Source organism: Pan troglodytes, chromosome 23 (genome assembly GCF_028858775.2).
Source record: "Pan troglodytes isolate AG18354 chromosome 23, NHGRI_mPanTro3-v2.0_pri, whole genome shotgun sequence".
Lineage (NCBI taxonomy): Eukaryota > Metazoa > Chordata > Mammalia > Primates > Hominidae > Pan > Pan troglodytes.
In genome coordinates this window covers 26,462,156-26,476,402 of record NC_086016.1, presented here as the reverse complement: position 1 = coordinate 26,476,402, position 14,247 = coordinate 26,462,156, and the positions used below count along the sequence as shown (strand labels likewise).

General features: G+C 49.9%; 2 protein-coding genes across 7 annotated transcripts in view; one reads left to right on the top strand and one right to left on the bottom strand.

Moving 5' to 3' along the window:
* UPB1 (beta-ureidopropionase 1) overlaps window positions 1–8,849 on the bottom strand; it is a 31,458-nt gene extending 22,609 nt beyond the window's left edge. The window contains exons 1-3 of one of the 3 annotated variants that reach the window (XR_676427.5): window positions 8,402–8,767; window positions 3,653–3,824; window positions 1,718–1,805 (exon numbers count right to left, since the gene is read on the bottom strand). Coding sequence is in view for 2 of the 3 variants with exons in the window: in XM_001170826.6 (XP_001170826.2) it covers window positions 1,718–1,805; window positions 3,653–3,824; window positions 8,402–8,505 (364 nt within the window). In the remaining variant the exon portion in view is untranslated. Of the gene's footprint in view, window positions 1–1,717; window positions 1,806–3,652; window positions 3,825–8,401 lie in introns of all 3 variants that reach the window. The other 2 variants (XM_001170826.6, XM_009437972.5) reach the window with 2 other exon arrangements.
* Window positions 8,850–9,119: 270 nt separating this feature from the next.
* LOC104003709 (uncharacterized) overlaps window positions 9,120–14,247 on the top strand; it is a 65,563-nt gene continuing 60,435 nt past the window's right edge. For all 4 annotated transcript variants that reach the window (XR_002941242.3, XR_008541645.2, XR_008541643.2 and 1 more), the window contains exon 1: window positions 9,120–9,209. The gene's annotated coding sequence lies outside the window, so the exon portion shown is untranslated. The remainder of the gene's footprint in view (window positions 9,210–14,247) is intronic.

Below are 14,247 nucleotides of genomic sequence, written 5' to 3'. Positions count from 1 at the left end.
ACCCAGCCTGGGGCAGCCCCTGGTTCTTCTCATGGAAGGTGCAAATTCAACACACAATCGCAATAGGGAACAAGTTTAAAGATTTTTTTACTTACAGATCCTGGGCAAGGAGAGTGCCATGAGTCAGGAGGGCAGTCCTCTGTCCCCAGGTCAGATGAGGGAGAAATGAAGAGTCAGAGAGAGTATGGGGCAACTAGCAGTACACATAATGACTAAGATGTGGTCACCTTAAGTTAATGGCCAAATGCCTGGATGGTCCATTTAAAGGAAGCAGCAGGAAAGTGGGCAGCCCAGTCTGCTGGCGGGAGAGAGGCCTCTTAAGTTCTTACCTCTGGCCACTTGGCTTGAGCCATCTCGGTGTGGTGTAGATCTGGAAACTGTGTCCAGCATGACCGAGCCCTGCCGCTGGTATGAGAGAGTTAAACTTGTATTCAACACGGATGCCGAGGCAACATAAATCTATAAGGATCCACTACACCACTCCACTAACATAAGGGTATAAACCAAGAAAGAGGAAGCTGTGGGAACAGAGAAACACAAGAGCAAGGCAAAGGGATTCCCCAGGGTGATGATGAGGGGGGATCCCAGGACAATAACTGTGTGGCCAGCAGAGGGGGCACCTGATTCAGACCACAGCAGTCACAAGGCTCTGGGGCAGATTCCTTGGAGGAGATGAAACTGATAGACTGTTTGATGTGTCTAAAACACATTAAGGGAGATTTAGGAATTGATAGAAAGTTTGGGGTTGAATGCGTGGCGAGTAGAAAACAAAGCAAACTCTAGGGAAAACAGAAAATAATTCAGGAAAAGAAATCAAAGTTCAGCCTAGCAATATAGTGAGATCTCCATCCCTACAAACGTTTTTTTTTCAATTAGCTGGGCGTGATGGTGTGCACCTGTGGTCCCAGCTACTTGGGAGGCTGAGGTGGGAGGATTGCTTGGGCCTAGGATCAAGGCTGCAGTGAGCTGTGATTGTACTCCAAGCCTGGGTGACAGAGTAAGTCCTTGTCTTAAAAAAAAAAAAGAAAAGGAATCAAAGTTGACAAAATGGGCTGGGGGGATAGAAGAACAAGGACACATGTATGTCGAAGGGCCAGGAGGAGGCAAGAAAGGGCTAACACTGACATCTTCCATAGGGGGAAGTCAATAGGCGATGCAAAACTAAAAAATTAGGAAGTAGCAACACTAACAAAGGTAAATTCCAAAGGAACTAGCTCAGTGTTGATGCTGGGGATAATAGCTATTTTTTGGTAACAGACCTTGTACACCTATCTGACTCTAAACCATGAGCATGTAAAACTCTGATAAAAATAAAAACCACAAAGGTACATAGTACCAGGAATGTTTAGATGGGGGGGCTGGCTCTGGGCTGAGATCTGAAGGTAAAGAAGTCCTGGTCAGGAGGGCACAGGAGACCAGCTGGAGGGAATTACAAAAGCCAGGGGTGAGCTGCCAGGGGCTTGGACCAGGTGGTGGTAGAGAGATGGAGAGGAGCGAATGGATTCAGAACGATGTGGGAAAACCGAAGGAATCAGACAACAGCTCGGTGCGTAACAGCAGGGAGACCGGGGTTCCTGGTGATGTGGACAGAGAACTTTCCATGGATGAGGAAACAAAGGAGATTCTTTAAAAGTCAGGCAGCAGACACTCTTGGCAACATGGAGAGAATACACAATTGTTTGAAGGCAGCAGAGAAGGCACCATAAAAAAGACTCACTCCATGCTTCCTGGAAACAGATGATGTTGACTCCACACATTGCAGCCACCTCTACGATAGCCTTTATGCGTCTATGAAGGGCAGAGACCTGAGAATTTAAAAAGGATTAGAATCCATTTAGTTCTATTGGTAAGGCAATTTTTAGGATCTCATCCTAATGCATATGGAAAAATCAATGCCCACCTGGGCAGGTATGAGGAGTAGGGTGGGGAGGTTCTATATTTGGTTAACTCCTGATGTCCAAAATCTGCATGAAAAGCTGCAGGTGCAGAGGCTCTGGGGTCAGACACTTGGACACTGCCTCAGTTTCCTCACCTGGTAATGGGGAGGCTGCCACCTGACCTGTGGGGTTGCTGAGAGGCAGGGATGAGGATGGTGCTGCTTCCGGTCCAGGGCCCACGTTCACACCCATCTCCCGGGTCAGCCACCCCCTTGGCCCGGGACCCCGCTCCCCACTCTCCTGCCTTCAGAGGCAAGCCTGGTTCCACACTTATCCTACTTATCCTGTGTGCATCTTATCATGGAATGCCTCGCCTCTCTGGCTCTTTTAAATCCCCGTGCTTTGGTGTGTGCTGTGCCCTGGGCCAGGAATGTACTTCCCTCCTCCCACCTAATCTTCCTGGAGGTGTTATCTATGTCACATGTCACCCCTCTGCGGGCCTCTGCAGGCTCTCACAGCTATGGGCCAAGTGTCAAGGTAACTCAGCATCCCCTGGCCTTCGGGAGCCATTGTGTGCCACTGCTTTGTGTGCCACTCTTCCTCTGCTGTCTGTCACTCCCAGGACCCCACAGGCTCCTTGGGGATAGGAAGAAAGCATCCTCATTGTCTGCTTGTCCTTGGCACAATGCCTGGCTCCCAGGAGACATTCAAAAGTGTTTGTTCAAAGACAGACCAAAGGAACCAGGCTGAAAACCCAGAGCGCACAAACTCTCCACAAGGCCTATAGTCTCCTCCTTTGAGAGGCTGTGCACCCCATGGCTTTGTGGATATTTGCTGACAGCATCAGCCCCACAAACACGCATTTGCTTGGTGTTAGCAAAACGCAAAGCATACTTCTAGGCCCTGTGCGCATGAAAAAAACATAGCTGGTCCTATGACTTGACAGTCTGGGATGATAGAGGGGACATATCCACAAAAAACGAATCCTGATACAAAAAGCGAGAGAACTGAGAACCAGACATCTGTGAATCCAACAAAAGCAAAGGAAGGACCAACGTGAATGATGAGGCAGAACCAAACCTGGAATCCAAGAGGCCTTAGGTTTCTCCAGAATCCCTAAGAATCCTCAAACATGCCGTATCCTGAGGAAACCTGTGCAGGAAAATCCCTGAAAGTTTGAGCAGCTGCAGGAATGCTGTGGAGAAGTGTATAAAGCAAACCACCTGCACCTGTGACAACATGTTTCTTTAGGGAGATACAAGATGCTGTCACCTTTATTTACTAACTCTGAGGTCATAAGCGAATGCCTATCTATTCCCGTAATCCTGTAGGCACCACAGCTGACAGACTTCTGGGTATAGCGAGTCCCCGCCCTGAGGATTAAGGCAGAAGAACACACGGACAGACGGTCCCAACCAGCGTGTGCTGGCTGGCCGCCTCCTGGCAGGCAGCTGAGAGGCAGCGTCCCGTGGAGAGCACGAGCAGGCCAAAAGGGCGCCCTCCCGGTTGGTAAATGGAGCTTCAGATCAATAGCTGGAGAGAAGTGGAAAGATCAGTGAGGAGGAGGGAGAGACAGAATAAGAACAGGAAGACAGAAGAGCCAGAGATGCAGGCTGGAGGGATGTGGGGAGGCCAGGGCAGAAGCGTCTCTGCTACTGCTTGAGGCGCCCAAGCCTGCAGACCTGGAGTATGCGGCCAGCCAGGGCCTGCAGGTGTGCTCCAAGGGCAGGCCACAACCCTGTTTGTGTATTTATTATGGTCAAAAGAGTCTGCACCTGTTCTGCCACAGGGGCATTTGCGGGGAGGGGGATTCTGTTCTGAACCAGCCCCACGTGCACAATGCGGGGTCGTCTCAGCTGCTCCTCCGCTGCTTCAAAGGCATATCCCTGCAGTTCAAAGTCTTCTCTGGAGGCAGCTTCGAAAGCTTCCCTGGGCAGATCAAGCTTCCTAGATGGGCAGGAAAAAAGAGGGAAGGGGATTTTGATGCAGTCTGCTCCACTTAAAATCCCTCTCCCATTTCTTGTAGTTATTTATCAGCCAAAGAGGTGAGGATGTCCTGGCTAGAAGGCGCTCAGTGCCAGGGCCCAAGGGAGCTGGCGAGCAGTGGGGTCCAGCCATGACAGAACACTACACTGAACCTGGACTTTACCTGCAGTTGGCAGGGAGACCTCAGCAGAGTCAGCACGGTTAGGCCTGGCAATGGGGAGGCCAGTTAAGAGGTTGGTGTTTTAGAGTTGCTGAAATCACGGTAGGAATTAAAGTCCTGGCAGTCAGCACAGAAAGGAGGGAACAGATTCTCAAAAGTGTTTCTGAACCAGAATCAGGGCTATGCTGAGCCTAGGGTGTGAGGCAGGCTGTGGGAGCCGAGGGGCTTGGAAAATGGGGCTCAGGAGACAGGTTGGATGGAGAGGCCATGATCTGGGATCACATGGATGGCCTTATGGTGAATAAAGACCCTGGCCACTCTGTCCTGCTGCTCCTGCTGGGGGAGGCCAGTTCTACATCTGGTGTTGGGTGGGCTTGGAGGGGCCCAGGTGTTCAGATGGAAGCCCTAAGTGCTCATCCACATTTGTAGTTTATTAACCAAGGCTAGAGAATTAGTTATAAAACCTTCCACTGAAGTGACCATTAGCCAAACAGCAAATACCTCCTGATACCTGTTGCACACCCGAAGGTGAAAGCCACAGAGGCATGGGATGGGACACGGCCCCTAGCCAGGAAGGGCTTACCATCTAAGGGCAAGATGATTATGAAATACTCAGAAAACACATCAAAAAATAACCTGACAGCCATTATCTAATAATAATATTTCTCTCCTACTTTAAATCACTTTCTTGGAGACGTTTCTTTCAAAATCACAGCCCTGTCAGCCCAAGCCCCCTGTCGCCGCCCCCTGCCAGGCACTTTCCATGTGACGGCCCTGACAGCTCTGAGTTCGGTTCCGCCCCTGACAATCAGCCTGCTTTTCAAGTAGTCAAGGTTCCCTTCACTCCAGCAGGTTAGAAATAGCAGCAGTGCCCACACCGTGCCTCTCCTTGCTGTGACTGCCTTAGACAGTCCTCCCACCCTCCAGCGGAAGGGCGCTCCTGCAGGCCACAGCCTCAGAGCAAATCCCCTCTGGTGGACATAAATCACGCAGCTTTCCAGGATATGCGTGTGGGCAGACACCAGGAGAAAAAGGAGCAAGGCTTATGTGTCTATTCCCTCGAAGGCCTGTGGGCCTGGGAGCCAGACAGCTCTTTCAGAGTGTCCTGGTGAACCCTGCCTGGCCTCTCAGCCTGTGGTCTCACACCAGGAAAATGTCAGGTGAAGAGCTCCTCTTGGGTGTGGAAACATGGCTGTAACCACCACCTGGCTGAAGTCTCTCTCCACATCTTCCCACCATGCACAACCTCCATTACCTACCCTTCTTCCCCGAAGTGATGCCTCCGCCTAGCCAGCCCTGAGGCTGCCCACCTCCTTATCCCCAGCTCCCTGCGAGCTCATTCTAAGCCAAGGTAATACAGGAGAGGCCGCTCCACTCTCCAGGACAGCCACCTTTGGGGCTCTATCTCCTCCCAGCCACTCCTGTCTACTATCTGGGCAGTACCTGTAAGGCCTCTCTGCCCTCCCATTATCAAAGGCGGTGCATTACCACATCCTACACAGCTTCATCTTGGAGAACCTAACCAATCCTCAAGCCATACCCTGTGCAGACGCAGTCAATGACCATGTGCTGTGCCCACCGAAAGGCCTGGTACAGGAGATGCAGTGGACCACTGAGACAGACTGAATGCTTATGTCTGCCCCAACTTCATATGTTGAAATCCTAATCTCCAATGTGATAGGGCTCTTTCGGAGGTGATTAGGTCATGAGGGTAGAGTCCTTTTAAAAGACCCCCAAGAGGGCATGCTTGCTTCCTGCACCATGTAAGAACACAGTGAGAAGGCACCATCAAAAACCAGAAAGTGGGCCCTCAACAGACACCAGATCTGCTGTGGCACCTTGATCTTGGACTTCATAGCATCCAGAACTGTGAGGAATAAATTCATGTGGTTTAAGATGGGGAAAGAGACCGCAGCCAGATGTTGGTTACAGCCAGGGTTGCACACTCAGACAAGAGCTCTGCCACCTGACTTCTTCCTGGTGTGAGACCACAGGCTGAGGACAGTGTTCACTAGGACGTTCCCAAAGGGCTGTCCAGCTACCAGGCCCACAGACCTTTGGGGAAACAGACACACAGACCCTTCTCCTTTTTCTCCCTGTGATTGCCCACAAGTACAGGGAAGTCTGGTATTTTGTTATAGTAGCCCAAAAGTACTAAAACATCAATCAGCCACTGCCCAGGAGGACAAGACCAGCAAATGAGCCATAACCTCACAGACGGCCTCATGCTGCCACTGCCTGCCCTGGTCCCTGTAGTTGGCTTTCAGACCCTCTACCCCTCACCCTGCTACTGAGGCCTCCCCACTCAGGGCTTCCCTTCAAACTTCAAGGAGTAAAGCCCTTCACTTCCCATCCTAGCCCCACCACGCCCTTCAGGGCCCCCACCTCTCCCACCCAGGGTCAGGCAGACCTTGCCAGAGCACACCAAGTTCCTGCCTCCTCAGCAACCTCTCACTTCTGGAACTTCATCTTTCCATGTCTGATGGCTCTTTACCACCAGCACTTTAAATCATTAAACTAGAGCTCTGTTACAAAGAGACACGTGCTCATGGCGGGGGTGAATCAAATAGTGGGAAAGGGTATAAAATGAAACATACATTCCCCTTTCTACCCCACCCCTAGTCCCAAAACTCAGAGGCAACCCCTCTTAACAATGTTTTATGTCTCTTTCCTATTTTCCTATGTGTATGCATTACAAATACAATGGCATCATTCTGTATTTTCTGTTCTTCAACTTGCCTTTTTCACTTAATACACATAGCTTGGACATCTTTCTCCACTAGTACCTACAGACCTCCACATCCATCACTGAAGCTGTTAAAGAGTCTCTCCCGTTGAAAAACAGAAGGGAGCTGGAGGGGAGAGAAGGTGAGGAAGAAAGAGAAAGAGGGACAGTGTTCCACACATGTCCATGTGTTTACTCACTTGCTGTCTCTCCCTGCTGCCTAGGGAGCTTTCACACATGCTTCCCCTCAGCTCAGGCCTTACCTCCTGGCCCCATCTCAGGAACTGCCAACAGCCTTATCATGGCTAAATCCAGCAGACTTCCTGCTGTCCTCACCCGCTAGACATTTCTGAGCCATCTGATGCTTCTTTCCCTGTCCTGCCCCAGAGTCCTCACCTCCAGAATCTCCCACAAAGTCTCTTTCTCTGACCCCTTGAATATCCGGGTTTTCCAGCATTCTCTCCAGCGCCCTCTTTTGTACCTGCTCCTCCTTCACCTGGAATGACCATCTCCGGGGCAGCTCAACAAGCCCAGCCTCGCCCACCTGAGGCCCACCTCCACATAGCAAATAGCCCCTGAGTTATTTCCACCTGCAGACCCTGAAGCTACTGTAGCAGGTTTAGCTGTGTCTCCATCCTGACACCTGGAACCTGTCATTGTGATTTTATTTGGAAAAAGGGTCTTCACAGACGTAATTAAGGTCAGGATCTCAAGATAAGATCATCCGGGATTATCCAAGTAAGCTCCAAATCCAAAGACACGTGTGTGTGTGTGTGTGTGTGTGTGTTTGAGACAGGGCCTCACTCTGACTCCCAGGCTGGAGTGCAGAGGAGAGATTTTGGCTCACTGCAGCCTCGACCTCCCAAGCTCAAGTGATCCTCCCGCCTCAGCCTGCCATGTAGCTAGGACTACAGATGCATGCTACCATGCCTGGCTATTTTTTTAAATGCTTTATAGAGATGGGTGTCTCACTATGTTGCCCAGGCCGGTCTCGAACTCCTGAGTTCAAGCAATCTTCCAGCCCTGGCCTCCCAAAGTGCTGAGATTACAGGTGTGAGCCCGGCCGGGAAGTGTCTTTTTCAGCTTTGTGGACACAGTGTCCAGCAGTACACAGCCCTCAGAAAGTCCTGGTGATGCACAAGCTTGCAGGGAGTGGAAAAACCAGCGCCCATGGCTTGCCAGTGGGAAAGGTTCCCTCGCCAACTAAATGCAGACAGCCTCTATTTCCAAGGGTCAGCCAGAGGTCGGGTCACCGCAGGAAGGATGGTCTGGGGCCGGACAATCAGTACACCTGCTGGGTGCTCTGGCTGGAGACAGTGATCCAGCCAGACATCCAGAAGACAAGCCCGGCTCCGGGGAGGAGGGTTGGGATGGCCACAGAGAAAGCCCTGGAGAGTAAAATCCCGTCCTTTTCCTTCCGGTTCTGGGCAACGTGGGGGAGAAGAGATTTGTAAAGGTCACGCCAGGATTCTGCAACCCCCAAGGACCCCGGGGCCGTCCCATCAAGACCTACTATGGTCTCTGCCCGCCAACTCAGGACTTCTCACCGCCTCCCCTGAGCCCTTCAGACCCTGAGGCCCTCCCTGCCTGCTCCCCCAGACCCACAACTCTGTGGCCCCAAGACCCCATTAGCTTAGCCTCTTGGCTGCGGACCTGAGTTCCTTGCCATAGAGAACGCGCTTCACTTCCTGCAAGTCGGGGAGCGGCAGGTGCTTCTCCAAGCATTCCTCCAGCGACTTCCACTCAGCGCCCGCCATGGCCACGGTCCGCCAGTGCTTGTGTCCGCGCACGAACTGCCTGCCCTTTGCCCGCAGTGGGAGGAGGTGCTCAGGCGCCCTTGCCTTTATCTCTTACTCTCGCTCCCGGACAGCTCAAGTGAGGACACGCCACTTCCTCGCGCAGCCAATCTGCCTCCCAGGGCTTCGCGAGTGGGACCGCCCCTGGCCTTTAGCGCTCCTTCGGCACGTGCCAGGACACGTTCCTCTTGCCGCCTCCGCAGCACACGGCCAATCAGCCTCCAGGGCCTCACGTGGGGAGGGGGCGAAAGGATCCGGCGCTTGCCCTTCGCCCCTTGCCCTTCGCCTCTGGGTTAGCAAGCGATGAGGCACGCCCCTCCACAGGCGGGACTGCGCGGAGTCGTCGCGCCTCGGCTGCCAGTCAGGACTGAGGCTGTCCCCCTCCCGCCTCCCTCAGGGGCCCTGGCGCGGGTGCCTCCAGGTTCCACCCCTCACCTGCCCCTTGGTGTCGGGCCGGGACCCTGGAGAGGTCGTGAGGGAGTCCTGGGCGCGGGCTCCGGGAGGCTGCGGCGCGGGTCTGAGGTAAATGGCCCGCCCGCTGCGGGCCCTTGCGGGGGCTGGTTCCAGCAGCAACCGCCGGGCAGGGCCCCTCCCGACCGCGACCTCCTGTCCGCACCGTAGGGCGGCCGGCCGGGCCAGCCTCCCTCACAGGACTACCGAGGAAGGTAAGGGAAGAGTTTCAGTGTCCCATGGGCACGCGGCGGCTGCACCTCTGTCGTCCGGAGCCTTTATGTCTGGGGAGTTTTAACCCCCGAGGGGCCAGGCTCGGAGTCCATGCCGCTACCTGGGTCGCGCGTTCCCACCCCCGGCTTTGGGGCCGCTGGAGCCGAAGGTCAGTTGCTCGCCTGCAGTTCCGTGCGCCTCGGTGGAGCTAATATTGTAAAATGCGGGGTCCCCGGGTGAGGGCGCGCCCCCTGCACCCTAGGGCCCCTTTTCAGCCCTGCCCTCTGCCGCGTGTGTGCAAATATGGGGTAGGGTGCGCTTTAAACTGTCACTGAGATGGTAGGAGTGAGAGCCCCATTTGCCGTTACCGCGAATCCAGAGGGTGCCATCCCTTCAGGAGCAAAGAAGCGTCCTCTTTGGGGTCCTATTGAGAATTAGGGCAGTAAGGCCCGCTTACTTCGGCGGGCAGCCGGGTGAAGGAACCAGTCTGCAGAAATCCTATTCAGCCACTTGTAAACCTTGTGACCCCAGGAAAGTTTAACTTAGTCGCTGGAGGCTTCTATTGCTTTATCTGTAAAATAGGAATGCAAAGATTACGCTGCGGGGTTGTTTAAAAGTCAGAAAAGGCCAGCACGGTGGCTCATGCCTGTAAACCCAGCACTTTGGGAGGCCTAGAAAGGGGTATTGTTTGAGGCCAGGAACTCCAGACCAGCCTGGGTAACACAGCAAGACCCTGTATCTACAAAATAATGTTTTACAAATTAGCCTATCATGGTGGTGCGCACCTGCTTCTTGGGAGGCAGAGGTGAGAGGATCGCTTGAGCCCAGGAGTTCGAGGCTCCCTAGCTATGATCTTAACACTGCACTTCAGCCTGGGCAACAGAGTGAGACGCAATCTCAAAGAAAAAAAAAAAAAAAAAAAAGAGGCAAGTAAAATGAGCACAAAGGGAGCTAATTTATATCTAGAATCAGCTACTAACATTAAAAATATTATACTTCAGGTATTTTGTTTCAGCTGCTAATTCACAAGCTTTGTTCCTTGTTTTGATAAATGTTAGCTGACAGTTTCTAGTATCTGATGGAGCTGCCTTCTCAAGAGTGCAAACTCTGAGGACTTTCTATGTGTAAGGCACTGCTAAGAGAGCCATATAAAGACAGATAAGACCTAGTACCTTTTCTTTGTGATTTAAAGTAAAGATGGCTGGGCACGTTGGCTCACACCTGTAATCCCAGCACTTTGGGAGGCCGAGGCGGGCAGATCACCTGTAGTCAGGAGTTCGAGACCAGCCTGACCAACATGGTGAAACCCCGTCTCTACTAAAAATACAAAAATTTGCCGGGCATGGTGGCGCATGCCTGTAATCCCAGCTACTCGGGAGGCTGAGGCAGGAGAATCGCTTGAACCCAGGAGGGGAGGCGGAGGTTGCAGCGAGCTGAGATCGTGCCATTGTACTCCAGCCTGGGCAACAAGAGCAAAAGTCCGTCTCAAAAAAAAAAAAAAAAAAAGGAAAGACAAACTTGTAAATACAGCAGATTGAAATAATTTGAGATGAAAAAGATACTATGGAGTGCAAAGAGGTGATTTCTGGCTTAGAGAAATTGTTGGAGGTCTCATGGAAGAGGCTTCAAAGCCAACTCAAAATGCTTCAAACTGAATGAACTTTCACCTCCTTTCTCAAGCAGGCTCTTATCTTCTTCTTTTGTTGTTGTTGTTTTTACAGAGTTTCGCTTTTGTTGCCCAGGCTGCAGTGCAATGGTGCGATTTTGGCTCACTGCAACCTCCGCCTCCCAGGTTCAAGCGATTCTCCTGCCTCAGCCTCCCGAGTAGCTGGGATTACAGGCGTGTGTCACCACACCCAGCCAATTTTTTGTATTTTTAGTAGAGATGGGGTTTCACCATGTTGGTCAGTCTGGTCTTGAACTCCTGACCTCAGGTGATCCGCCTGCCTCAGCCTCCTGAAGTGCTGGGATTACAGGCATGAGCCACCGCGCCCAGCCTCTTATCTTCTGCACTGTATTCCCGATTTCAGTAATGGCCTCACCACCCACTGATTTGCCAAGTTTTTGAGAGTCATCTGCAACTCCTCCATGTTCTTTCTTTCCTCAATACAATCAGGCATCAAGTTCTGCTAAATTTATCTCCTGGATTTTGTTCATATCCTTCCTCCTCCCTCCTCATGTCTGCCTCCTGTCATCTTTTGCTTGAATTGTTGCCAGTCTTCTAACTTGTCTCTCCACCTCCAATGTCTATCCTTAGTTGTCTTTCTAAAACTAGTATCTTACCATCCTTTGTACCCTCTCATTCAGTGTATCCCTACCTGGAATCACCTTTCATCCTTCATTTTGTGACCGCCTTCTCATCCTCCACCATGCAGTTGAAACATCACTTCTGTAAAGACTTCTCCAATTGTCCCAGAAAAAGTTAGGCTCCCCCAGGCCTTCATAGATAGTTCTCTTGTTACATTTATTAAACAGTATTGTGTAGTTATTTCTGTGCTGTCCTCAGAAAATGGACCGGATCTACTTTTGTACCCAGAGGACTTTAGCACTCAATAAATGATTATTGAAGGAATCAACTCTGGGATCATGGACAAATTTATTAAGGTGATAACACTGAGCTGGACCTCGAAGCAGTAGTAGAAGCTATTATTACTAGTTAAATTGTTTAGTTCATCTTTCCCTATTGTTCAGTGACAGGTCATTCGTACTTGTTCATTGTAAACCAGTGTTTCATAAATAAAACTTAGGATTTAAAAAGTTGTATTAAAAATGTTTATATTTGCCCAATTTACTTTTTACTCTGAATGATAGCAAGACACTTCACTAGCTCTTTCTGTGGTAATCATTTTGTTTTTTGCTTTTTTTTTTTGAGTTGGAGTCTCCCTCTGTCACCCAGGCTGGAGTGCAGTGGAGCAATCTCAGCTCACTGAAACCTCCACCTTCTGGGTTCAAGTGATTCTTGTGCCTCAGCCTCCAGAGTAGCTGGGATTACAGGCACACGCCACCACGCCTGCCTAATTTTTGTATTTTTAGTAGAGATGGGGTTTTACCATGTTGTCCAGGCTGGTCTGAAACTCCTGAGCTTAGGTGATCTGCCCACCTCAGCCTCCCAAAGTGTGGGGATTACAAGCGTGAGCCACTGCGCCCGGCTCTGTGGAAATCATTTAAAAAGACTTAAGGCTTTGCCCTAGTTTCTTTCTGAAATATCCCACCAACCCAAAAGGTTATAACTGCATGAAGCATACTAGAGTGAGGGATTCTTCCTTGTTTTGAAGAACAACTCTTTCTCTGGCAACATGGTGTGGTTTAAGGATATATAACCCATAATTTGGTAAGTGTATACAAACATGGGCAGGAAGGACAGAATACACACAACTTCAACATGATGGATACCTCTGGAGAGGGAGATAGGGGAATGAAATAGAAGAATGGGAATTATCTGTTGATAGATAATGTTTTAATTCTTTTTAAGAGATCTGAGACATATGACAATATTAACATTTAAAAAATCTGGGTGCTTATTATTACCAATACTTTTCTTTATGTTTGAAATATTTTTTTAAAAAATTATAGAAGAAAAGAGACTTAGAACAGGAGTCAGAAAACCTGCAGTTTAGTCTGGGTTCTACTTTAACCTCAGTTTTCCTGTTATAAAAAAGATAGGGGCCAGGCACGGTGGCTCAGGCCTGTAATCCCAGCACTTTGGGAGGCCGAGGTGAGTGGATCACTTGAGGTCAGGAGTTGGAGACCAGCCTGGCCAACATGGCAAAACCCCATTTTCTACTAAAAATACAAAAATTAGCTGGGGATGGTGGTGCGTGCCTGTAATTCCAGCTACTGGGAGGCTCAGGCAGGAGGATCACTTGAGCCTGGGAGGTAGACGTTGCAGTTAGCTGAGATCGTGCCACTGCAGTCCAGCCTGGGCAACAGAGCAAGACTCCGTCTCAAACAAAACAAAACAAAACAAAAAGACTGGGGAGGGGAGGGAACTGGTGAAACAGTCTATAGAGATGAGGTAAGTCTTGTCCTAATTCTAATAAAATATGATTCTAACAATCTAGCCATGTATAAATTCCTCTATATGCTTATTTGTGAGAAAACAGTTTCATTATAGAAGCTGGTTCTGCAGAAGGAGCTTATTTTTAAAAATGTATTAGTGGGGCTGGGAGCGGTGGCTCATGCCTGTAATCCCAGCACTTTGGGAGGCCGAGGCGGGTGGATCACGAGGTCAGGAGATCGAGACCATCCTCGCTAGTACAGTGAAACCCCGTCTCTACTAAAAAATACAAAAAATTAGCTGGGCGTGGTGGCGGGTGCCTGTAGTCCCAGCTACTCAGGAGGCTGAGACAGGAGAATGGCATGAACCCAGGAGATGGAGCTTGCAGTGAGCTGATATTGCACCACTGCACTCTAGCCTGGGCGAGACTCCCTCTCAAAAAAAAGTATTAGTGTCTGTTTTTAGGTATTACTTTTAAATTCACAATGTGTGTTTATTTCAATCCTTAGGGAAGGTATTTAAAGTACTTTTTTAAAAGTAATGTGTATAGGTAATTAAATTTTTTTATTTTTAATTTTTGTGAGGACATAGGTATATATATTTGTGGGGTGCATGAGATGCTTTGATACAGACATGCAGTGTGTAATAATCACATCATGGTAAGTGGGGTATCCATCCCCTCAAGCATTTATTCTTTGTGTTACAAACAATCCAATTATACTCATAGTTATTTTTAAATGTACAATTAAATTATTGACTATAGTCACCCTGTTCTGCTATCAAACACTAGATCTTACTCATTCTTTCTAACTACTTTTTGTACCTATTAACCATCTGCACTTTTCCCCCCATCCTCAACTACCCTTCCCAGCCTCTGGCAACCATCCTTCTACTCTCCATCTGCATGAGTTCAGTTGTTTTAATTTTTAGCTCCCACAAATAAGTGAGAACATGTGGTTTGTCTTTCTGTGCCTGGCTTATTTCACTTAATGACCTCCAGCTCCATCCATGTCGTTGCAAATGACAGGATCTCATTCCTTTTT